The sequence below is a fragment of the Chiroxiphia lanceolata genome, chromosome 10 (genome assembly GCF_009829145.1).
Source record: "Chiroxiphia lanceolata isolate bChiLan1 chromosome 10, bChiLan1.pri, whole genome shotgun sequence".
NCBI classification, from domain to species: Eukaryota; Metazoa; Chordata; class Aves; order Passeriformes; family Pipridae; genus Chiroxiphia; species Chiroxiphia lanceolata.
Window position 1 is genome coordinate 8,902,067 of NC_045646.1, and position 24,885 is coordinate 8,926,951.

At 42.6% G+C, this 24,885-nt stretch overlaps 1 protein-coding gene across 4 annotated transcripts in view; it reads left to right on the top strand.

The window, feature by feature from the left end:
- The first annotated feature begins 393 nt into the window (after positions 1-393).
- SENP5 (SUMO specific peptidase 5) overlaps positions 394-24,885 on the top strand; it is a 32,062-nt gene continuing 7,570 nt past the window's right edge. The window contains exons 1-7 of one of the 4 annotated variants that reach the window (XM_032697300.1): positions 8,574-8,615; positions 14,453-14,707; positions 14,820-16,026; positions 19,412-19,517; positions 19,661-19,808; positions 20,428-20,475; positions 22,322-22,399. In XM_032697300.1, the coding sequence (XP_032553191.1) occupies positions 15,075-16,026; positions 19,412-19,517; positions 19,661-19,808; positions 20,428-20,475; positions 22,322-22,399 (1,332 nt within the window). In that variant the 5' untranslated portion in view covers positions 8,574-8,615; positions 14,453-14,707; positions 14,820-15,074. Of the gene's footprint in view, positions 513-8,545; positions 8,616-9,062; positions 9,196-14,452; positions 16,027-19,411; positions 19,518-19,660; positions 19,809-20,427; positions 20,476-22,321; positions 22,400-24,885 lie in introns of those variants that run through there. The other 3 variants (XM_032697298.1, XM_032697297.1, XM_032697299.1) reach the window with 3 other exon arrangements.

The window sequence follows — 24,885 nt, forward strand, 5'->3', positions numbered from 1 at the left end:
ATTTCAAAACCATTTCTTGAAGGAGCCAGAACGGTCTGGCTTGGAGCTAGGGCTGATGGGTAGTTGTTGATGAGTAAGGAGTAAATTGCACTTTCATGTCTTTTTATGTGTAATGAAATCCAGGAGAGAATTTTAGTATTTTGTGCATAATGGGAAAGGGATCAAAGGGATGCACAGTTGTAAGAACTCCAGCAGTCAAGGTCTTATCCTTCCAGAGGCTCTGCAACTCATTCAGCTTCAGAGTGGAGGGGACAAGTTATAACAGAGACAGGCATTTTGAAGGCATCAGCTAGATAAAGCTTGTCTATATGTACAAACTGCTCAGAGAAGATAGACAGGAGGAAAAGGAAGAAGGCATTGAAATATCTCATTTGAGTGTGCTTGTCTTGACAGATAGATGGGAGTAAATTGTTTGAAAACTTCAGGAAAATGATAAAAGGAAGAGGAACCTGCTCTTTAAGAATCTCAAGCAACTACATGGAAGGTGTGAAAACAGAGAGTTGTTTGTGCAGGTGAGTCCTGAGAAGGGGTATCCATATTAAATCTGGAGATGCCATTGGGCTATGTAAATAGAGCACATGAAAATATATTTTAGGACAGGGTTAGACTTCGTCTACCATGACACTACTCTGGGACAAGGGGATGGACAACATAACATTGCAAGATCCTCTCCAGCTCTTCTGATAGCTGTGCATTCAGTCATGATGTCTGTCTTAGCTGATTGCCCAGAACATGCTCATCTTTACAGGATCCCCCCTTGGCTAGGGAATTGTTACTCCTATGTTACCAACTGGAAACTCAATCACAGTATGTTGCCAAATGAGGCTATCCCAGTTCTAAAGAGATTCCTTCCTCTTCCTGAGAAGAAGTCTGACACTGTGTTGTGAAAAAAGCATTCAAATGTGGGTTGTTCATATTATTAATGCTACAAAGTGTTTCAACCTATGCTTAAATGCCAGATGAATTAGAAAAGGTTGGAGTTACAATCTGTAGTGGTGGCATTATTTTATTCTATGATTTTCCTGTGCAAAAACATATCACAGTTCCCACTCTTGTCTGCACCATTTGACTTGTTCTTCTAAATCTGACTGCCAACACCTGGCCAAGAAAATAGCAGAGAATCCCAAGAAACTGCCTGCCACGTTCTGGTGGCCAAGGCCTCCATCCAAGGAAAACCCCACTGGTAAGGCTTAGACAGTAAACAAAAGCAGCAGCTACTCATTGACTGTGAGCTGGATGAAAATCCCTGCAGGCAACAGGCTGCCCCAGCTGGTCTGGACCCATGGAGACAAGTCAGACCTCCTGTAAATGATATTAATTGGAGTCTATCTGAAACCTCTTACAACAAATTTTGTTTGACTGCCCTGGGATTTTTCTCTCATGTATTATTGAATATGTTATGGCAGTGCACCTTCTTGGACTGCACAATGATTAGCCATTAGTGTGTTTTGCTAAGACACTCAACTCAAGACTTTAATTTGCTGATTTCTTACATTTATTTATCCTTGCCAGGCTTTAGTAGAAGTTGGGGAATGTGAAGAATGTCCTCTAGAACTGCAGATGAATAATTGCTCAATAGCCAGAACTTTAGTAACTTTAAAAATCTTTCATGAACAGATATTCAGCCTTTGGGTCGCTGCTGTGAATCTAGAGTAGTTTGTGGTTTGTCTTCCTGTGAGTTAATCAGGCTTTATTCCAATTTAACATGTTAGTTAGATGGGATCTGTACATGGCTCTTCTTAAACCAATTTAACACATTTTGTAAGATTCTAGATCATATTATCTTCTGGATCACAAACAAGTGCTCAAGAAATGTAAGTTAAAATAATCTAACATACTCTATATGAACATCTTTCCCTCCTATCCAGAGAAAAGTAGTGAGTGCAGAATTTGGATCACTACCCATAAAAGCCTCTAGAATATTTACAGGCACCCTTCTTGAAGCAAGTTGAGCCCTAATCTTTATAACATTATTGCAGGTATGTATTGGCAGCACTGTAATGCAGAAAAGTGAGAAACTACAAAAAATCTCAAGTAGGTCAAACAAGGATGAATCAGGATATTGTTCAAAACAATAGGCATTATGTTTTCATAATTCAAGAAAACATTCATTGTACAGGAGAGAGACATGACTTCTGTTTTAAAATAGGGATTGTCTGGCTACAGAATTTAGCTGGGCTTTGCTAGTGACTGTGCTGTACATGAGGGTAAACACCTGCCTCAGGTGGCATCTTCTGGATCCAGAGGTTACCACCTGCAGTCTCCTATCATATCCCTGTTCTGGGAGCTGCTGAGTCTAGATTGGGATGTCTCTCCATTGTCTTTGATGATAGGTTAGGGAAGAACCTGTTCTTCACTAAAGGTAGGATCCATCTCCTCAGCTTTAACTTGTAGGAGCTGTCTCAGTCTGTCCATAATGAATGGAGAAGGAATGACTTCTTCACCTGGAGATTCCTTTTCTAATCTAGATGGGATGACTTGCCTTTGGAGGAGCATGTACTTTGCTGTTCATTTTCAGAAGTCCTGGCAGCAAGGTCAGACTGGATGTCTCCTTTTTACATAGTCAATTTTGGTTAATACCACAATGAATTTCAGCACAGTAGGATCCATGGTGTTTCTTGTGCTAGCACAGCTCCAGTAACATTGTACAGGATTTGCTTGGTTAAGTTTTTGTTGTTTGGGGGTTTTTTTGTGTACTGAAAGATCACATGGAATCCATTAATGAACACTCTTCCCTTTTTAGTCTCAAACATTAGCAGTAATCTATGTGCTTAAACCTTCAGCGTTTATCAGTTTGAAGTTCAAGTGCTTACAGTCACCAGTCATGGGTGAGCCATACTGGATAGCTTTCAAACACAAGCAACTGATGCTTTAAGCTATTAAGGTTGTTTATTCACCTGGGCTCAGCCCTGCACTGGAATCTTTCATTTGACTGCTAATCTGAGAGTTTACATTTGTTTTAAAGACACTCATACAAAAGAGGTTAAGGAGATTTAGCTCTTTTGGCAGTGGCATGTGGCTTTTTCTGTAAGTTTTCTAGGGACTGCAAGGAATCAAAAGTTGTGTCTGAACACTTTCAGATCCCTCTATGTGGTCAGGATGTCAGGATGCTATCTGCTTACCTTTAAAAATTTTAAGGACACAGAATGAACTGATGTCTCTGAAACAGAGGCTGACACTAAGAGCTGGCCTTCTGCTGCATCTCTTGTAATACCTAAATCAGACCATGCCTATCTCTATAAGATGATAGTTCCTCAGCTGGAGTGGCCCCTAGCTTGGGTTAGGGCATTCCCCTTTCTCTTGTAACTTCAACTTGGAAAATGGGCACAGGTCTGAATAACAAACTTGTCATCACAAGTATTTTCTGTAAATTCCGGGGCTCCAACTAACCTGCCTAGATTTTCTTTCCTGTTTTTGAGTAGACATGAATAAGCTATTTTATTTGTCAGTTCTAATTTGAAAAGCAAAGTTCACTGTGTTTCAAAAGCCTTAGGTATGGCAGAGCAGCTTGAGATGATATTGCATGAATGTCTTGATAGGACACTGGGAAAGGCTGACATCCTTGCCTACGTCATTTTGAACTCCCCATTTGACCTTACTTTCTTGTGGCTGATTCTCCCAGGCTAAGAAAAATGCATAAACACGACTGCCTTTCATTGCTCTGAAAATATGTGGGAAGGCCCCTCCAGAACTCTTCTTTCTCTCTGGAGATGGTCTCAGCTTCTCCAGCCTCTCCCAATAATGAAGATTTTCACTGACTGTAACATCCTCATTTCTGTCCTACAGTGCATGTTCTGCATCTTTCTCCACGTACAGTTCTGGTGGTGCAGTGACTGTAGCTATATCTTGCTTTAGAAGGAGTTTGATAATTACAATAATAGTATAATTTGGGGAAGCTAATAATCAAATCTCTGCTGTTTTTTACATCTTTTTCTCTCAAGTTGTAAGAATTGCGACAACATCTTGTTCCTGCTTCTAATTTATTCCTTATTCCATTTCGCTCTTTTGTTTCTGATGAAACAACCCCTCACAATCTGAGTGAAAGGCAGCACAGTGTTAAAAGCAAGTCCCACGTCTGGCTGCAAAGCAAAGGACAAAATGTACCAGTAGGATGCTGTGCAGCAGCAGTGCTTCCAGGAGGCAGCCTTCTTCCAGATCTTGTCCCTGGTGTGTCACTGCTAGAAGAACACAACCAACATGCTTTAATGAAGAATACTGGCAGTTGGCTGGAAAATAAGAAACTGTATTTATTCTTTCTGCAACACCATTTGGACTCGAAACATTTATATATATTTAAGGGGGATTCTCACCTACCCTACCAGCCTTGACTGCTTCACGCCCTGCCTTCAGTGATCCCTATGCAATTCCAGAGAAAAGCTGCTGGATATTTTTTTCTCTCTCTCTTTTTTTTTTTCTTTTTTTTTTTTCCCTTCCATGTGGATAAATTCAAGCATTCAGTTTCCAGTGAGTCTCATGGATAGTAGTAATGGCACAACTGGAGAGACAGTGGAAGAGAACGGAGATGCAGGAGTGAAAAAAAAGTGACTGGAGGCAAGAACTTCCCCCATTGGTATCACTTCTTAAATAAACATGTGGAATTGTACCTAGAACTAGCTTTTCATTACAGCTGAGCAGAGAGCTGGTGAGCTACAGAGTGCAGCAGTGGTTACCTGCATGTTTCCTGGGTTTCACAAGTGGGCTCCACAGCCTGCACTGTGTTGGTACCATGACGACACTGCCTGTGGTACCTGGAATAGCTCGTTTAAATATAGCCTGTATGTGGTCTCAGTGAGCCCTGGTCTGTACAAACATACAGCAAGGTATAATTATGGATTATCCAAATCCAAAGCTAAACACTATTTTAGGGGTGCCTTTCTTTCACTTCCACAGTCCCTTTTACAGTCATATCTGGGGCCTGTTGACTTCAATCTGCTTGTTTTCAAAACTCACCTGCGAGGCAGGGAGGCAGCCCTGTCTGTGTCCTATAGAGGGAGATCTGAAAAGCCCTCGAAAGCAGCAAGAATCACTTGGACTTTACTGCTCCCACCTTTTTGAGGGCAGCCATCTGCCACAGAAGAGCTGATGGGCTCTGTGGCTCTTCATCCCTCAGTACAACCCTGGGTATCTGCAGTTCAAAGACCGGTGAGGGCAGCTACTCTGACTTGCACACAAACTGTACAGGGCACAGGAGCTCTTCTGCCCCGCAAGGCGGGATAGGAGGTGACAGCCTCCAACCAGCTGTGCTGGTGGCCACTGTGGGGAAAGCACAATCCTGAAGTGCCAGATACAGGGTGGTTCACTCTAGGAGTTTGGGGTGGAGCAGAATGTTAATGTACATAATCTTCAATCACTAAGCATCCTCTCTTCCTCAAGAAAATTAAGTCTTCCCTCTGAAATCCTTGTCAATGTTGTAATTATGAAAGTACAGATATTTTAAATGCAGTTGAGTAAATGTGAAAGTAGTGGTGGTTTTGTGCTTTAAAAGCTCTGCATGTATTTATATAATTGGGTTATAATCATAGAGGAGGAACTAAAAGCCTCACCCTGCAGTGATGGAAATGTCAGAGGTGTCCTCACCCCCACCTCTGCCAGAAGTTGCCGTGGGTGAATTGTGCAGGCCATGGAGTACCCCTGAACTAGGTATGAGAAGTCTGCTTTTAAAATGTTGGGAGTTTGGCTATTTTTTAGTCAGATTACTTTGCAAATCCAATTTGGAATTTGCTGCATATATTATATTGACAGCCCTTGCTTTGGAATAACTCGCATGCAGTGAGATGTTTAAATTCTAGAAGATTCACCTCTGGGATATGCTGAAGTGATCTTCTTTTCAGAAGCTGCTGTACAGCTTCTTCTCCTGTAAGGAATAAGTAAGCAAGTAGGGGTGGAGGCACCAGAACTATGGGCAGTGTGTGAGTACATGGGAGGTCAGCAGTGGCAGAGCTGACCCAACTGATCAAGATTCTCTTCAGTAACTGGGCAGCAGCTGAAAGCACAGAGGCAAGATTATGTACTGGGACTATTTACTCACAGGGGAGCTTGGGCTATCTTTGTTACATTATTGCTTCCTTCCCACCTCTTGTATTCCTGTACTATAGAAGGATTAACCTCATGAAGTTTCTTATGGCCTGGAGAAACTTCAGACTTCCAAAGCACAAGCCAAAGAGTAGCCATGCTCCATCATCATGCATGTAGTTATGTTCAGGTCAGGGTTCATCTGCCATGAATGTACCTTTTTTAAAACTTTTTTACTTTATTGTAATTTAGCAACAATCCTTTCAATGTGTTTAATGACAAGTATATGCTGAGATCTACAGATATTTCTTCCAGTATAGTCTTTACATCACAACTTGAAGCATGTGAAGGAATGTGCAAGCTCTTTGGAGTGGTACTTCATTTTATCCCTATTCAAAAGTGGAAAAACAGGCAAGGACAACAAAGAACAAATTTAATTTTCCTTCTTAAACCCTGCCAGTTCAGATAATCTTTTGCTGAGTTTCCTGATGTGGCTATTCGCATTCTTTCATGAATTCGACTGGCTTTAGCAGCCTCCAAATAAAACATGGTTATAAGGAGATTTACCTTGGCCCTGTTCTTGCTTTGCGACATGAGACACAGAGCAGCCAACTGGTTCAGCTCATGCTACACGTCCTCTTCCAGCAACTGCTTCCTGTACAAGCTCACTGCTCTCCAAATTAATGGGATTGTTGCTTTAGCTCAAGATGTAGGAGATTTAATTCTGGTGTTTGTGTCAGCGATCAATGAAGTCAGGAAACTGCCTTTACAGAGCATTCAAAAGCCCTTTTATTCCAAAAGAATCAAATCCAGGCTTCTGTTAAATGCAGTAAAGGCTGCCATCATTAAAACATTGAGGCTGCAAGTTTGGCCACAAAAATGTTACCGTAATGCAGCTGGTATTCAGTCCTTTCTGTCAGCGTTCCCAAGTCTGGCTTTTATTTATTTATGCATTTTCACGAGTCTCATGTTTTTCAGGCATTCCATAAAGCCTTGGTGTTTACAGGCATCTTACTCATCTGAGAATCTCAGCTTCCAGTTTTTAAAGATCTGCTATTAGCCCTCGTGGACAGGGAGGAAACAGGAACGTGTCATAAGGCTGATCCTCACAGGCAAAACCAGAAGGTTCATAAAACCCCACATTTAAAAAATCAACTCATGTTTTTTTAAGAGGATCTCATGAACTTGGGCTCCCATTTATGTGTCTCAAGTGCCTGGCGTAGAACTCCACTAATGATCGCCTGGGTCAGGCCATGATTCAAGTGCGGAGGTGCTGTTGGATGCAGAGAGCCAGAGAGCTCTGCAGCACTCAGATGGATTGGGGGAAGGAATCCTCTTTCCATTTATTATATTCCTGTTTTAACTTCATGGCCTGAGCATTGCCCTGTGCACCCTGTTTACTGTGTGTTTCATAAAGGCCAGAGGACTCATCCCGTTGCTCTGAAACTGCTTATCCCAACTTTGGCTGGATTTACTGTTCAGGAAGAACAAACGGTTGCTTAGGAAAGTGCTGTATTTAACAAGAGAGCCAGGCTGGACTTTTTTCAAACAAACAAATAAAAGCCAGCAACTCTCAGCTTGGCATGGACTTTGCCGTTTTGTTTGTTGCATCACCCCATTGTCTTCTTTATCCCTTCTTTTTTAAAATTTCTTTGTTATAGCATTTCACAACCCACAGCCTGCATGCTGTAATTCCTGAAGGAATGCAGAGCATAATGAATACTGCATGATCACAAAATAGTTCACCTCGTGTAAAGCTGTAGCAAAAAACGATGCATCATGGCTGTTTCCCAATCTTCCCTGCTTCACTGGTTTCTTTTATTTGGAGAAATTCTTTTTGCTTCTTCTCACAGGGGCTACCCAGTGAGAGGAAGTGTAACCTTTCTCCACCCAGCAACAGAAATGCAATGGTTTTGGAGCACTTCCCACTTCCATGATGTCCCTGTACAACACAGCACAGCAGTTAAACTGGCCAGTGCCTTCTTCCCTGGGCTTCAGGCAGGGGAGCTGGTATATGGAGATGTTGGATGGCCCACACAGGGCAGCACATGTAGAAACAAGCCCTGTGTCGTGGGAGAAACACTTTTGCCAGACTGCTGGGGCCAGAGTACCAGCAGAACTTTTAATTACGGCTTTTTAACAGCACATCCACATATCGGGATATTAATTAACGGTTCATTTTTTTTTTTTAAAGGTCAGGTTGCTAATTTTAAAGTTTCTTATTTTTAATTTGGGGGCTTTTCAGAAGCACATCCACAGACCGGGATATTAATTAAGGGTTTATTTTAAAAAGTCAGGCTGCCGTTTATTTTAAGCGCCTCATCTCCGCGGCCGTTGCCTGCGGGGTCCCGGGAGCACCAGAGCACCAGAGCACCGGGAACGGGGCCTCGCTGGGTCTGCTCGGGGAGCTCGGGCGGGGCCGCGGCAAAGCCCGGCCCTGCTGGGCTCGGCTCTCCGGGCGGGCCCGGCTCCGGCCGCAGCCCCCGCCCGTCGCAGCGCTGACGCGGCGGCGCCGGCGCAGCTCCGGCCCGGCGAGCGGCGGGGGCGGAGCGCGGCCCTCGGGCGGCCGAGCCGGGCCGAGCCGGGCGGCGCCGCAGGCAGAGGTGAGCGGGGGGCGGCGGGCGGCGGCGGCCCCGGTCCCGGCCCGCCCGGAGCTCGGCCCCGCACGGCGGAGCGGCGAGGCCCGGGCGCTGCCGGCGGGGGGCCGCGGGCGGGCGGGCGGAGGCCGCGGGGCGCCGCGTGTGGCCGCGCTGCCTGCCGGCCCTGCCCGCGCCCCGGCCTCCCGCCCCACCGTGCCCGCCCCGGGGTGTCCAGCTGCCTGGCGCTGCCGCGGGGGTTTGGCTGGGCCAGCGAGAGCAGGGATTCGGGGGAGAATCCAGGGCCGCAGCACGGGCAGGCTCTCCCTGCCTACAGACTAGGAGAGTCAGGGCGCTGCTGGGACTGGGAAGCTGTAGAAGGGGATTTTCAATTGTTATAAGAGCCTTGTTTTTCCATCATGGGGCTCTCGACCCCACTGCTCTACCCCCAGGTTGTCTTTTGCTCGCAGAGACCCCCAGTCTCTCTGCAGTGTAAGCAGAGCACCGATCTGCTCCAGTGCTGTTTGCCCTCTCCTCCCGGAGCCCTCCCAGGCTGGGATGTGCTGGCCGGGCAGGGACAGGAACTCAGCCGTGGCAGCTGACACGGGTGGGTGCTGAGCCAGGGGACAGGCACAGCGGAGCTGGGCTGCTCAGCTGAGCACTGGGTTTAACTAATGTGCTCTCCCTACAGCCATTTCCAAACTCCACTTGTTCTAGCCTAGACTTCTAGCTCAGAAGAGAAGTGGATTCCCTTTGGTAATACCCTCACCTCTTCTTTATCTGTGTTTGTTGCTAACACAAGAAGATAAGTCATCTTTCAGAGCTGCAGAAAAATGTGTTTAATACTTGTGAAAATACACTCTTTCTTAAGGAAAGCTTTTGGAAAGCATCAACAAGACCCTTGACCTCAGACACATGCAAGGACCTCAAATGAAATTTCAACTTCTGTTCCTTTCACAGAACTTGGACAGCAAAGTTTGGTAGACTTTGTTTCAGCTACTTCCATGCTTCTGCCTTGCAGAGGTATTCAGGGAGGAAGGAACAAAGCTTGAGTTAATGAAAGCTTTTCCATTAAAGTCAGTCTAAAATCCGAAGATTAAAAATTATTTATGTCCTTATACCTTACTTGTACAAAAGGAACTTTGGGTTCTTTAATGTAAAATTTTCATCACTCTGATTTGTGACAATATTTCTCTTAAATGTTCTGTTATCTAATACACATAGTTCCACTAATGTGATTTATTCCAAAGGAGGATGTTTCCATAAGTAAATTATAGTCATCTTGCCAAAAATAAATTAGTAGATGTGTAGACAGCTGGGTGAGACAGTGGTTTAGTTTCCAGAAGTGGTGGTTGAAAGAAGGAAAGAGAACATGGTAAGTGCAGAAGTTGCAGCCTTGCAGTGTGACTGTGAGGTCATCAGCTGCATGCCCTGCCATGTTCCTGTGAGTCAGTACCTTCGGACTTTGGCCATTTCTGTATGGTCTTGTGCTAGTGAGTTATGTTTTGTCAAAGTGCCTTTCCCTAGGGCTTGTTTCACCTCTGGAACAAACTGTTTGGTTAAGAGTTCACAGAACTGTGCTGCTCAGAAAAGGATGCAAAGAGGAGGTAGTTCCCAGTGCCCTGAGTCTGTGTCACTTCTGCATGTGCTAATTGAGTCATTTCAGACTTCCTGACCTTACCAGCTTATGTCTGGCCACATGGTGGTTTGAAGAGAGACACCCTTCCCCAGCTTCCTCTCTCCCTTTCCAATTTTTGGATTCCACTTGCGGGAGGGAAGACATCTCCTTGCACAGCATATCCCAGCTCCTCAGTTTCAGGCTGGCTTTCTCTTTACTACTTAATTCCTGTCCTTGAGAGCTGCCCTGATCTCCACCAGTAAAGGCTGGACTTGATGTTGCAAGAACTGCTGCCTCCCATGGGAGCAGGTGATGCATGAGTTACTCCTGCCTGCACAAGGCCATGCTCTCAAGGCTGTTTGCTTTATTTAGGTTACTGATGCTCTTCGAAACAAGCCTCTTTTATAATTTACATATCTATATTAAAATCTGGACACCCTGGGGTTAAAAAATAAGAACCTAAGAGTTGGCAAGTGAGCTGTATTTGTTACCATTTCTGTGTGTCTCATGATCCTCTGGGCACCTGGATGCAGCCCTAGATGGCTTGTGGTGATCTAAGCATGAAGTAGTTCTGCTGCAGTGCTCTGGGTTTGTTCTGCACTGGCATGGACAAAACGTTTCTGTGGTCTGACACTTCAGGTGTCATCTAGAAGCCTTTGTTAGGGTCCTGTCAGCAGCATTTGCTGGGACTGCCTTTCCCATTTCTGTGCTTTCCAGTTAAGACCCAGGCTTTCTAAACCTGCCAAAAATAAACAGGAGTGCTGGGGACTAATGAGTGGTTAAATGTAAACAGGGTTCAAATGGGTGAAAGATGTGAATGTATAGTGTCTTTTCCAGTACTCCGTTTCACTGAAGGTGATTTAAGTTGCAGTGTGCAGGTTGAAAATGGAGTGAGCTGCTAATTGCTCTAAGGAAAATGCAGCATTATCTGCGCTGGATTTGTTACTCAAAGGATCAACATCCTCATGTTCCTCCATTCCTGTGCAAGTGTTCAGTGAATTTTAGGCGAACTTTATGTCAAGTTGATGCAGTCATGCTTTCTTGCTCTTGGGATAAGTATCTATTGTGAAAACAGAATGGCTCCCAAATATGTCTTTAAAAAATTTGAGTACAAAGCAAATTTATAATCAGAATCTACCATTAATACAGAGCTGTAACAGTTTGGGGTTGTGTTTGTCCAGTGGAAAAGAGTTTGTGCCTTTTAATATTCAACGATTTGCAGATGGTATGTCAGACAGCTGAAGGGGTGAGGACTAATGATGGTAAATTCCTCTCATTTGTGGTCTTTGGAAGGTGTACATCTGGTGTAGTATTGGCAGCATCCCTGTGCAGTGGAGGTGTGGCTTACACCACCCAAATGACTCTCTTAATGGTGCAAGTTCCTCAGCTTTGAAGGTTTCTTGTCTGTGTCAATGTATGGGGCCAATATGTCACTTTTTCTTCAGGTTCATACACTTTGGGTGGTGCTTGCTTTATTTTTGGTCTTGCATTACTTGCTTCAGTTCCTTTTCTGGCAGTGCATTTTTAAACTCTCCTATTGCCTTACTGATTTACGGTGCCAGGTAAACCTGTTGATATTCCTGTAGCACTGGTGGAAAGTAAGTTCTTCGAACAGCATTGTTAGTTAAATGTGTATGGATTATCTTTTATCACTCTTAAGTAACACTGCTGTTAGAAAAGTGAACTGTTTCAGCTCCTAGGACTGGGATTAAGGACTTGAAGGCCTTTGCTTTAAAGGAATCCAGACTCAAAACTGATTATGTTTGAATAGGGAAAGGGAAGAGCAGGAATTAAATGGCTTAGTCAGACTTTTTTCCCACTTTAAGGAGAAACTTTTTTTATACAGAGAATATTTATAATGTGGAGAAATTGGGGTGTGCATCACAGACAAACATGAAGTATTTTTTCATCTTATAAGTTATTATATGAAGTTTTCTGTAATGATCTAAGTTAAAAATGAAGCAGAAGAACAGGTGGGTTGAGTAGCTTTCCTAGCATCTATCTTTGTTGCAGTTTCAGAAGCTGGGTTTCATAACACTTGATGAGCAAATGATTTGATTGCTGTTGCAATTGAGTCGAAACTGTGGCACCACTCTTGTCTCAGTTCAGATTTGCCTCAGGTCCTTTTTGTTGTCAGGACTTATCTTTGCTAGAATCTAGTTCAGTGTTTTTCTCACTGTGATCAGTAGTTCAGTCTCCAGTGGGTGAAGCAGTGGCAGCTCTGGGCCTTGGAGCTCCTGTGTACTCCAGGCTGTTCAGAAAGCCGGTGGTTGCTCGGCCTTCTTCCATGTCCGAGGCCGTGCCCATGGAGGCTGTTGGACTTGGCTGTGAGAGTCCAGGGAGAAGAGTAATGACTCCACATATTGCAGAGCCTCAGAAGCAGTGAAACCATTGCCTTCATCTACGGTGCTCTCCTTGGAGTACTGAACACTCCCTGTGTTGGCAGAAGCCCCTCATGTGTGTGGCTCTGTTGAGAATCTGCAATTTTGCTGCATTTGTTTGTTTTACCTGGATGAAGTGTGGCTGGAATAAGCTGTCCTAGCAAGACTGTGGCTCGGCTGATGTTTACTGGGGCACTCAAGGAATGTTTTATAGGTACTGCACACAATAGACAGACATGTAGAGTTTGTAGTGGAAAAGTAGGCATAAACTGCATCTAGTGTAGAGAAATATGTAAATGCTCAAGAGCAAGTGTGAGAAAATTGGCACGGTGAGATGTTATGTCCTGATTTTTATGATAACTGGGTTGTGTGGTGACTAGTAGTGGGTTACAAAAGAGCCAGACCCTGTTGCAGTGCTTTTATACTGTTAAACTGTACTGTCTTGCACATCTCTGTCAGTGGAGGTGGCCAGGTTTCTTTCTAGTTTGTAGGTCTAGTGGATTCTGGACAATTTTCTTTATGATGGGAATATGTTATCCAAGTGATAAGTTATATTTTTCATCTTCTCTACATTTCCACTCCCCTCTCACTCCTCCACAAACAAAATAAATTTAAAAAATTCCAATTGCTGTTTGTGTCTAAGATGAGTAGAGTGAAAAATGCAGAAGAGTTCTTAAGTCAGACTCTTAATACTTGGTTTTGCAGATGTTTAGCATTCATATTTACCTTTAAAATCCAATTGTTAATGTTTTATTTTCATTTGTAGGCTCCTTTATTTTGAGCTAGGTCATGCCTATGTGTAATGATTAGGACAGACATGGCTAAGGCAAAATCTGTTGTAATAGTCTGTAAGTCAGAATAAGTCAGAGGGGCAGGACAAATTCCATTTCTGAATCTGAGAAAAATTCAGACTGTTGTAAAATACATGGTGAGGCTGGGGCAATTTGCATGAAGCATCTCAAGTTGTGTGTGCAGCTGATGCCTTCCCCTTGTGTTTCCAGATTCGTCTAACTTGGAATTGATATTTTTAGTTATGTAGTGAAGATAAACAGCTATTACTATGCAGGCTTTACACTCTTGTGTAGTCTCAGATATATCCTTCTTGAACACTTTGAGATGCAGGTTTTTAGTGGGAAAAGGGATTTTTAGGATTATTAACTGGTGTGCTGCATTGGTATTGCTTTATTAATGCAAAGATAGACACTGATTATAGAAGCTGATGATGTGAGAATATAGAATGGTATGGAAGGAGTTGTTGCTGGTAATATAGAGGAACTCCTTCACAGAATAAACTCTGTCATTTATCTAGTGAGAGAATCAAAATTTCTGTGGCAGTTTGTGTGCTGTGGTTCCTTTAAAGGAAGATTTTGTGTGAGCAGGTGAAGTGTTTTCAGAGGCTGCTCATGTTTATTGCACAAGAGCAAGGTTTGGCTTTGTACAGTGCTGATGGAGTCGGATGCCTGCACACACTTGTTGATAACTTGGACTTCAGAGTTTTGTTTTTCAAAAGCCTTTTGAGGCATGGTAGTTAACTGTGCTTGTCCTACAGCGTGGGCAGTTCAAAATTTAACCTCAGGCCAGAGAGTCAGGAATATATAGTGGGAGCATGGGATGGGTGGGAATTACCTGTTTATTGCTTTACCTTTAGGGAAGGTAGTGAGAAGAGCCTGTTTACACACAGAACCGTTGCAGCTATTGCTTATTTTTCCTTTTGGTGCAAGTGAAAATGTCCTAGGGAATGTGGGATTGTGATTGGAGGAGGGGTGGAATTTTAGATAGGCATGTGGCCTGAGGAATGTGCCTTAGTGTTTTGCTATTATGTTACACTCCAGATAACTCTGAATTAATTTCCCTTATTCTTTCAGCTGTTTTTCAAGATCGTAATGCAGCAGAAAAATGAAAAGCCATAGAAGACATTTGCTTTGGAAAAGAAGTCAGTTGCTGGCCCAGTCTGGAAGATGGACCGCTGTTTTTGGGAAGCTTGGGAAATACTGCTTCCAAAAGCAATTTTTCCTAAGTTAGAAGAAAATACAGAGTGCTCAGCTGTTTGTGAGTTTAAATCCCAACAAACTGTACAGAAGACTGCAGTGCATAAGGAAGACACTTGAGCTCCAAAGCAGGTGGGCTCCTCATGTGCTTCTAAATGCAGAATCCTGTCCAAAACCTACTTTTGAATCATACAGCTTTCCTTACAAAACTACTGAGAGTAAAAAGATCCCGTCCCTATTGCAGAACCGAAAGCCCATCTGGAGAAGCAGTAAGGAAACTCAACAATGAACCCTTTGAGAGTGAAGATCCCTTGAATGAAGAATTTGAAACTGTTGCTGTTCTTAATAGCATCTCTGGCAATATCCATTATGTCTCATGTGGTACGCTGGAAGGTTCTGCCTTACCTGTAAAGGAAGGTGGTTTTGTATATAGCGGGGAGGAGAGCAATAATGGTGAGGGCAACACAGTCCTGGTAGTTTTAAACAACTATAAAAGGAAATGCTGTTGCAAAGGGAGTGGAATGGAACTTGTGGCCTCTTGACAGCTCTGAAGAGGTCCAAATTTAACCATCATACTGTAAAAAAGAGATTTTTATTTATGATGCATAAGAAACTTTCTATGGTTAGGTTTCGGTATAGAATCATAAAATCCCCGAAACTTCGAGCAAGAGGCAAAACTTGCAAAGTGAGAAAAATCAAGCCAAGGTGGGTGAAGAAAGCTACAAGGGACCATCAAGAGACGCTTCAGTGGGATTTTGAAAGTGGATTGTGTAATTGGTTTTCCTACTGGAAATCTAAAAGTAGCCGTCTTTGGAACCGGTACAGCTTATCAGATATGAACAATAATACACCCAAATCTTTAGGTGAGGAGAATGAAATCTGTGCACCTGAGATCTGCCGTACACAGGACGCGTTACCGTCTGCTGAGCCGTGTTCTGAGGGTCCGGGATCCGGAGGGCAGGATGGCAGTGTGGATGCTGTCCCACCAGAACTGCATGGTAGAGCTTCTCCAGAGGCAGAGGCCTTGCACCAGGTGGAGACCAATGGGGCTCTGTCAGAGAATCATTGTTCTGACATTTTTGTCCCCGCAACAGAAAAACAAATTGCTGTTTCAGATCGAGATGGTGCAGAATCCAAGGAGGTTATGGGTGTAGATGGAATGACACTGTCGCAATCCTCCGTGCAGGGTTCTGCTGTTGATGATAATTTTGCAAATGGACCTTTATCCATGGAGCTGACACAAAACGAGGACAGCTCTAGCCAAATGGAAGTAGAGGGCTCCTTGGACATTTTTAGTTCAAAATTACTAGATCACCCTTACTGTAAAAGTCCTCTCGAGGAGCCTTCACCAGAAAGCACAGGACTGAAATCAGGAACTCGGAAGGGAGGCAAAAGGAACAGTCAGAAAACTTCCCGGGTGGCTGATGAGCAGTTGGCAACGTGGCTTTGTGGTACACCTTTTACATATCTTAGGGCATCCAGGAGTTCCTGAAAAGTGCTGGATGTGTTGTGGAGTTTACATGTTGCATTAATTCCTTTATAAAAATGGTTTCTTATCGTGAATTGTAAAGGCTGCTTAGCATATCACTTGCTGAAGTGAGGCTGCAAAGAGGAGAGCTGCATGGAGGAAGGACAAACCAATGGTTATCTGACAAGCTATTCTGAGGAATAGTTAAGGGGTGCCTCTGCTTATTTTGTTTTAGAGAATACAGTGTAATTTAATTGGAATCTGTGGAAAATTGTTGATGGAAATTTTAAATGTCTGATGTGGTTTCAGAAGATGATTCAGTTTTTTAAATGTTTAAAATGGTTTTAAATTAATACTCTTAATTAGGTTTTTGAAAATCCTAGGTATTCTAATACTTCCACCCTTATCCTCTCTTCTCTTGATCTCTTAGACTGAAACTAAATCACTTAAACTGAGGTTTTGATAGCCAAATATTGTTCATTGTCCCTTAGCTTTCTCTCTGATTGTTCATAAAGTAGGCTTAATGAATCTTATTAGACAATACTTTTTAAAAAGGCAAAACTAGACTTAGCAAAGGTTCAGCAAAAAGGCTTTGGGATTTTTTTACTCAATGCTGAACATGCAGTATATGATAGTCTCTCCAAAGAGGAACATGATAAAAATAGTAATGGTGTCTCATTTATGTATAGCAGCATACTACACACATAGTAAGGAGCAGTAAGCTAACACGTTGTGCCATCTGATACCATTAATGTAAGTTCAGTGATGTTCTGACAACTGAAATCTTCCTTTGGTGAAATTGCCTTTATAGAGTCCCATACACCTGAAGCTGTTGTTAACTAGTGTTAAAGGGATTGTTTGAAGTTTGACATACTCTTGATTATTCTGCCCACCTTTTTGTCCTTCAGTTTTGCAATTGTTTCTCTAAAGCAAAATATGAAAAAGGAGACAGTGAACCTCAAAAAAGGATTTAGCTTTCCACGTCCATATCTGCATGGGAGATGTGTAGGAGGTGTTTCTCTGTGACTGGCTTTATGTGATCCAGCAAGGACCAGACACTGTGAGAAAATGAGAGAAACTGTGGTACCCCAGTGAACAGACCCCTTCTGCAATGGAGTTTTGAAGTTTGTCCATCAGAAAAATGGGTGTAATCTTTCTGTAACAGTCAAGAACCAAGGTTGTATGGGGGTGGCAAAGGTTAAGTTTTTGTAGTCTGGTAGGCAGTCATGTTCTTGTTCATGAGAGGCCTGAATAGTTTAAAAAAATAAAAAGGCAAACAGCAGATGCACTAAACTTTCTCACACTTGACATTTTGAAGAGAATTCTTACCTAACCTCTGTATGAAAGTAGGTGAGACCAATTTCTGTTTTCTTCAGAGCTGAGGTTTCCTCTCAGAGGATTGAAGCCAAGTCCATACTACATACATAGTCATACTGTGCATACACATATATTGTTAGTATAGCACTTCTGAGTTTTCCTAGCTGACAAACTGTAAAAAAAAAGAATTTTAGTTGTGGTATAACTATATATAGGAGTTCTTGTGTGTTTAGGAGTGTTAATATTAACTGCACCCTAAAAGATAGTGCTAACCTGGCAAGAGTTCCTGAGGTAGAAGCTTGAAGGAGATGTAAGTGTTAGGGCTGCTCTCAAGTTTCAAATTTCTCTGCAGCAGCTGAACTCGGATATTAATGGGCTGCACTGCTTAGTGCATTCTGATGTGCTATTAGGTATCAAACAGAGCCCCGTGGTAAATCCCTTTCATGACGAGTATCTGAGTTTGCACCAGGGCTGAACTTTGTATTTCTTCCTTGAGTTACACCAGCCCAAGCAAGGTCAGGGTCTAGCCAGAAGTCTCCTGGAACTCTGCTGCTGTTAATTGTAATGACAAGAACAATTCTTCCTCAGTGTATGAATGAAAAGCTTTTTAAAGTTTTATATACTGAAAGAGAATAAGGTGCACTCATAAACACCATGCATTGTCTATCTAGACTGCTACCCAGAGTGAGAAATGTCCTCCCTGTCACAGTGTACTGAGATGTAAGGGATAAAAGTTGTTAGGCAAATGTGAGGCAGAGTTGCAGGAAAGGTTATCTTCCCATGAAGAATGTTTCCTTGTGGTCTGATCTCGCTCCTCAATCCTCCCTGCCATCCTTCTGTCACACTTGTTGTATCTTCACTGCCTTCCTGGACTCATTGTGTTTTGGTTTTTTCCTTGGTCTCTCTCCTTTCTTTTTTATTCTTAGTGCTGTTTTTCTGCCACTTTTTTCTGTCAAATGTTTCTCATCATCTTGCTTCTTCCTATCTTGATCTTGGAAGTTTCCAGGAAATATTGTTAAAGCCTTAGTAAGCAGAGAACTGAACATACATTGCACTGTGTAGTGATGCTTTCTGCCATCACATCCCGGCCTGAGAAGAGTCCTGGACTTCGCATTAGTGCAGTTTCCCTGGACTCTGATCTCAGATCGAGCTTTCTTTACACAGAACATGTGTTTTCTGCTGCATTTGAAAATTCATTTTCAGAAAGCTGGACAACTTGGTCTTTTTTCACTTGTTCACTAGCAAGTGTTGAAATCCTGTTTTCCCTCCATTCTCTTTCGTTCTCAAAGTGGTTTTGGATGCTTGTGTGGAATTTATATCTCTAGTCTTCCAGTCTTGTGTTTGAGGAAGGAAAAAAAAATCTTATTTTCTAAGTTTTTTAATTCCTCCAGCATTCATCTCTTCATTACTTCCAAGTTAATATCTTTTGTTTCTGCTGTTGTGGTCACCCAGTGCTTTCCTGGGCAATGGCAGGCTGACATGGCTGTCCATGTCACCTTAAATGCCATCCCTACGATACAAGGGTAAAGGAATTAAACTTGCTGGGAGTCTGTCTGGCATCTTTTCCGTTTGCTGTGGTGGCAGCAGCGGAACTGAGCAGACTGGAAACACTCTGCCAACTAAGGCTGCCTGCATTTGAGGAGAGTAATTCTGCCTGCCATGAGGACAGGATACTGCGGTTTCAGTGAAACCCGTTGCAGGAACTGATGGCTTTTCATGTTGCAGTAAAATGATTTAAGTTTGATGTAGATATGTGTATGTGTAGATTTGTGTATATATGGCAAGAACGAGGTCTGATCTTTTCCTGTAAAGCTGAGTGATCAGATTCACACATCTCTATTTTTGTCCTTCTTCCCCTACCCCTACTTTTATATAACGCTGCCAATTTGAGCTTAGTTTTCTTAAATATATACTTGCCATGTGTGGTGCTGTGTGTTGGTTGGGTGCAGTGATTGCTGCTCATACTTGTAAGAACTGGCTGTTTTGTTGGAGTGGTGGACTCAGAAGGTTTTTATATGTTTGCACTTTCATTTTTTCTGGTATATTTAAAGGATTCCTAGATGAAGTTATGAAGAAATATGGCAGTTTAGTACCACTCTGTGAAAAAGATGTCATGGGAAGATTAAAAGAAGTCTTTAATGAAGATTTCTCCCATAGGTGTGTAGCACATTTCACAGTTGGTAAAGGACAAATTGCTTGCATTGCTACTGCATGCTCCATGTCTTAACAACTAGCAGAACAGAACTCTGTTTAACATGACTTTGACTTAATTTTTCTCTACATTTTCAATCCTGTTTTAGAAAACCTTTTATCACCAGGGAAATCATGAAGTATCGGGAAAAACATCCAAAACCCTCCACTTGCAATTTCCGGGTCTTCTATAATAAGCACATGCTAGATATGGATGATTTGGCTACACTGGAAGGCCAGAACTGGCTGAATGACCAGGTCAGAAATGCTTGGTGTTCATGTGCTTCTCTAGCCCTTTTTAGCCCATTTGTATTAGAATATCAGTTGTGCATCTTCTGCTAACATTACGGGTGGACTATCCTTACTTTATATTTGAGAAGTAGAAGGAGTGGTGGGCAGCTTTTACAGTGACAAGTGCAGTTAGTCTGGAAGCTGTGAGGTGTCACAGCTAGACTGGTTCCTTTTGAAAAAATGATGTTGCACTGTTTTCATAAAACAGTGGCTACCTATACAGGTTTTAGAAACTCCCCCCATCCCCAAGCTCGAGCAGATTATAAGAACAGCGAAGTGAAATAGCAGACTGTGGCCCACAGCCAAAAAACTGAGAAGGCTGCAGAGCCCAGGGCATGCACCAATAGATTTAAATTGAATTAAACTACATTTAAGATTGAGAGAGACTTGAAGCAGCCAGTTATGATCTCTCTGCAGGCTGACCACTATTAGTTCCAGAGTGCTTGTCCTTCAGACCATGTTACTGTAAAGGCTTCTCTCCATATTGCTGTTTTAATGTGAAGGGTCCTATATTTTGTGGGAACTTGTGAATTTGGGTCTTACAATATTATGCTGTATGTATTCAACTATTTACTGACTCTTACAGATAATTAACATGTATGGTGAACTCGTAATGGATGCAGTCCCTGAAAAGGTGAGGGGTTTTGCTATCATGCAAATGTACCTTATTGAGACATTGAGAGGGAAGGGTGAAACTGAATTTCTGATACAGAATTGAGATTCAGCTCAATGATGTTTCGAGTCGTTTTCCTTTTCAGTGGCGTTGCTCTTGTTTCAGGAACTTGTATTAGCTCTGCAGGTGGTCTCTGTGGTAGCTTAATGTTACTGATGGACCTGTAGAAGACACTTGCCCGGTTTTCACCCATCCCACTCTTCTCTCTCCGCTGGAGGTTTCTGTCTCCAGCTTTACTTCTAAAGTGCTGTGTCCATGCCCTTGCTCACCAGTCTGGTGTTTCAGCTGAAATTTCTGATGAAGATGAATTTCTGCTGAGATGACAAACCATGAGTGTTAGCATCTGAACCATGCACATGAGCTGCTTGCACTCACCCTCCCACCCACCTCGTAGCTGTGGGGGCTGTAACAGCTCAAGCTGTGTCAGCTGCCTGCCTGGTGAATGTGAATTGATGTGGAGCTGCTTGGTTCCTTGGCAGTATTGACTCTGCAGGACTCTGTTTTGTGCATCCTCAACAGAATGCTTACTGCTTTGCAACTGCAGTGCCTCTTGGTGGCACTTGAGAAAAAGAAAGCAAAGAAAAAATAATCAAGAAAACAAGCTCCCCCCCCCCATTCTGCGACTAAATTTGCAGCAGTGACAATTATAAAACCCCATCTGTTTATTAATAGGGCTGTACAATTTTCAGGTGAGACCACAAAGGAAGAACCAAACAAAACCATTCTTAGATTAGCTCTGCAGAATGTAACTCTTAAAATCTTCAAGCCCAGAAGAAAGAGCATCGTTGCTTGATTGGGAGGTGATGGCGGTTCTTCATTAGTATTCTCTCTACTTCCTGAGTGTGTCCTGGGGTTGGGGTATTGGAGATTGTATCTGTTTGCTTGTGTCTGCTTTTTCTTCGTAGTGCATAATTGAAATCCTCATGGGAGGTTTTGTGCTGGTACCTCAGAATGTGGTTTTGAAGTCTCTTGGCATAGCTAATGGGTGTTAGACTGTTCTCAGATGCTGAATTTTCTAACTTTTTTTTTCAAGTAATAACTCAAGCCTTCTACCACCTCTACCCTAGCAGAATTATTAAAAGCAGATGTTGCAGATTTCTATTTGTATTAATCTGTTCCTGTAATTGCAAGAAGCTAAGCATGGGGAATAATGGTGTTAACCTGGAGCTAAATATTTTTTTTAACATAAGCCTACATTTTTTTGTCATAAATGTAGATTTTTACTTACAAAATGGATCTTTCATTCCTTAAAAATGCTTTTCAATAGTAGAATATTGTTTTTGTCGGGAGCTGGTCATAGTAGTTGAATACAGAAGACCATGTTGTTAGACTAAATCTCGTAACTGTTTTGATGGATTCTTCTTTTTTGATGTCTCAGCTTCCAGCAACTAAAGCCAGAAGTTACTCCCTTCTTCACCACCCCCGCTTTTCCAGTCCAGTGTTTTCTTCCTTGATCCCTGTAAAGAACAACAAAACTAAAACTCCTTATCGTGGTGTTTTTCTCCCAAGTCTGTCCCCAACAAAAAATTAAACATGATATGCCTGGAGATACAAAAATGTAAATATAAATGCTGCAGTGGCTCACATCATATATTATAGGGAAATAAGGCTTATTTTATTAGCTTGCTGAAGAGCAGCAATAGTTTAGGCTTGGCAAAGCCTCTCTTTGTCCCTACTGGGGTTGTGTTTCTAAACCTGCATTAAATATTGCCTCATTACAAGTTGTTTTGTATAAATTATCCTGAGGGAAGGGGAATGACTGTGCATGAAGATTTCTGTGCTCATTCCTCCTCTCTCTCTTTTTTAGGTTCATTTCTTTAACAGCTTTTTTCATAGACAGCTCGTAACCAAAGGATATAATGGGGTAAAACGATGGACTAAAAAGGTATCCTTGTTATTTCTTGGGTTCTGTTGGGCTGGGCTGAATCACTAACTTGAAACTGGGTTACAGTGTGTTATCTGCAAAGGATGGATTGGCAAAGGAGCTGAACAAATTGGGGAGAGCTTGATAAAAATAGTGTGGCACTGTTCAAGTTAGTATGGGGATGTTGTGAAAATGTACTTCTAATGGCTAAATCTTCAGTGTTAGGTTATCTCTTTGTGTATGTTCATGCAAGTTGTTAATTTAACTGCAAGAAATGTCTCCTACTGCTCCTGGCAGTTCCAGGTACACTAATCTGCGGGAGACCAGACTTAATTCTGCTTCTTCCTTTTATCTCAAACTGACATTCTGTGACAAAATCAAGTTGTTACTCCTGAGTAACACATACAGGTACTAGAAAGCAGAAATTAGAGACCCATGGTTAATAAGCCAAACTGTTGTTCTTATAGCAAGAACAGAATTCACTGTGCTTTCCAGAACCAGTACCAGATCATGGCATATTTTCAGAGGCAGCTAATACAAAGAGGCAATACTCTCTTTTTTTTTCTGTGAACATTTGTCCTTTCTAATATGGGCTATGGGGCAAGACTAATCAAGGGCCATGTTTGAATGTATGATCTTTCTACAGAAGCACTTAAATAGCACACATCTGTGAAATGCTAGAGATGAACTCATTATCTAAATATAAAATCTATTCATATAATTTATTAAAATCTCTTAAAGTGAGATGGAATATTGTGGCTTAATATTCCCAGATATTATTTTTTTAAAAGTTCTTTTCCTCCAGCAACTCAAGTTTTGCAAAAACCCCAAAAATGAAAGTAGATTCTGGAAGCAGAGCCTGTATTGCTGTTGCTTCTGAGGGGGCTCTCCTGGTGAGAGCAGGACAATTCTTTAGACATTTACACTTAAAATTCTTGAAGAATTCCTAAAGCAAGATTGAGGACTAAGCAGTTTCTATGGGAAGGATTCTGTAGACTCCTTCATCCTGCAATATGCAATTAAGGGGGAAGTTGTGTCTGCTCTATAAACACACCAGAGTATTGCACCAGGTTTTATGTATGTACTCTCCTGGGATACAGGATATCCTGTTCTGTGTTTTTCTGCAGTGGTTTGAGCTGCTGTCCCTTCTGGTCAAGGATCACACTGGCACTCCTGATCCATTCTCATGTCATCTGACTCTGTGATGTCTTAGTGAAGTGAATTTGGGTTGCCACCATTCTTCCTGTACATCAGGTCTTAACTAAAGACCCTCCTAGCTTTTGGCTGTCTCTTTGCGCTCTTCTGCTACAGGTTTGCACACCTGCAGTAATCCAACAGCTAAAGCCACATGAGGACCCTTGAGTTTAGCATGGCTCTGCTGTTGCTGGACATCACAGAAGGTGTAGTTCATTTATCTTTTTTCCAGTTTTCCTTTGTGGTCTCAGCTTGCTGCTGGCTGACATCCGTCTGCTTCTCTCCAAGAATGATGGATTGCCGTGCAGTGAGTGTGCTGTAATCTGGTCAGGAAGCAGTTTCTGCAGGTGGGAGCAGGGTTGATGCTTGTCACAATCAAAGGACTGTTGTGAGCAAGGCTCAGCTGATACTGCTATGAATGCCCAGGCCCTTTTGTCTCTTCAACTTCCCACTGTTACTCAAAAAATACACTTCCTCTCCTACAAAAGACCTGTCTTGCCAGTAGTGTTGCAATTATGTACTGGTCAAATTGCACAGTGCTTAAAAAAAAATAGACATCTTCCCGCAGGATGAGTTCATTTAGTTCAGCTTTCTATTTTTGCTTATTTTCTGGACTGTACCACTAAAACCCCAGCAATTAGACACCCATTTCTAGAGGAGCTGGAAGAAGGAAGATCATGAAAGGCCCTGGCTTGGCTGGCTCCAAAAGCATAAGGGCTCATCTGCCACACAGACATTGGGGGTGTTGCATGTGATCTGCTCGTTCTGTACTTCAAGACCTTCTCCCTTGTTTGCTTGCCTGTGACCACAGTACATCTGCTACAAAGTTTAGATCAAGAAAGGATGAATCTGCTCTACCATCTCCCTTCCCTTTTCTCTGCTTACCAAAGCATCATGCACTCCTTCTCTGCCTTCCTCTGCAAGTCACACAGCCTGTGTTACAGCAAGGGAGTCAAACTGCACAGCTTGCTGTTTCCGTGGGGTGTTGTAATGACAGTTTGCTTCGTAGAATTATGGAATGGTTTGGATTGGAAGGGGACCTTAAGATCATCTCATGGCAACCCCCATTGCTGTGGGAAAAGAACTTCCACTAGACCAAGTTTCTCAAAGCCCTGTCCAACCTTGACTTGAACTTCAAGGGTTGGGAAATCCACAGCTTCTCTGGGCAACCTGTGCCATGGTCCCACCACCCTCACAGTAAATTTCTTCCTTATATCTAATCTAAACCCCTGTCCTGTCACTTCATGCTGTTGTCAAAAGTCCCTTTCCAGCTTTCTTGTAGCTCCTTGAGGTAATGGAACGTACTAAAAGGT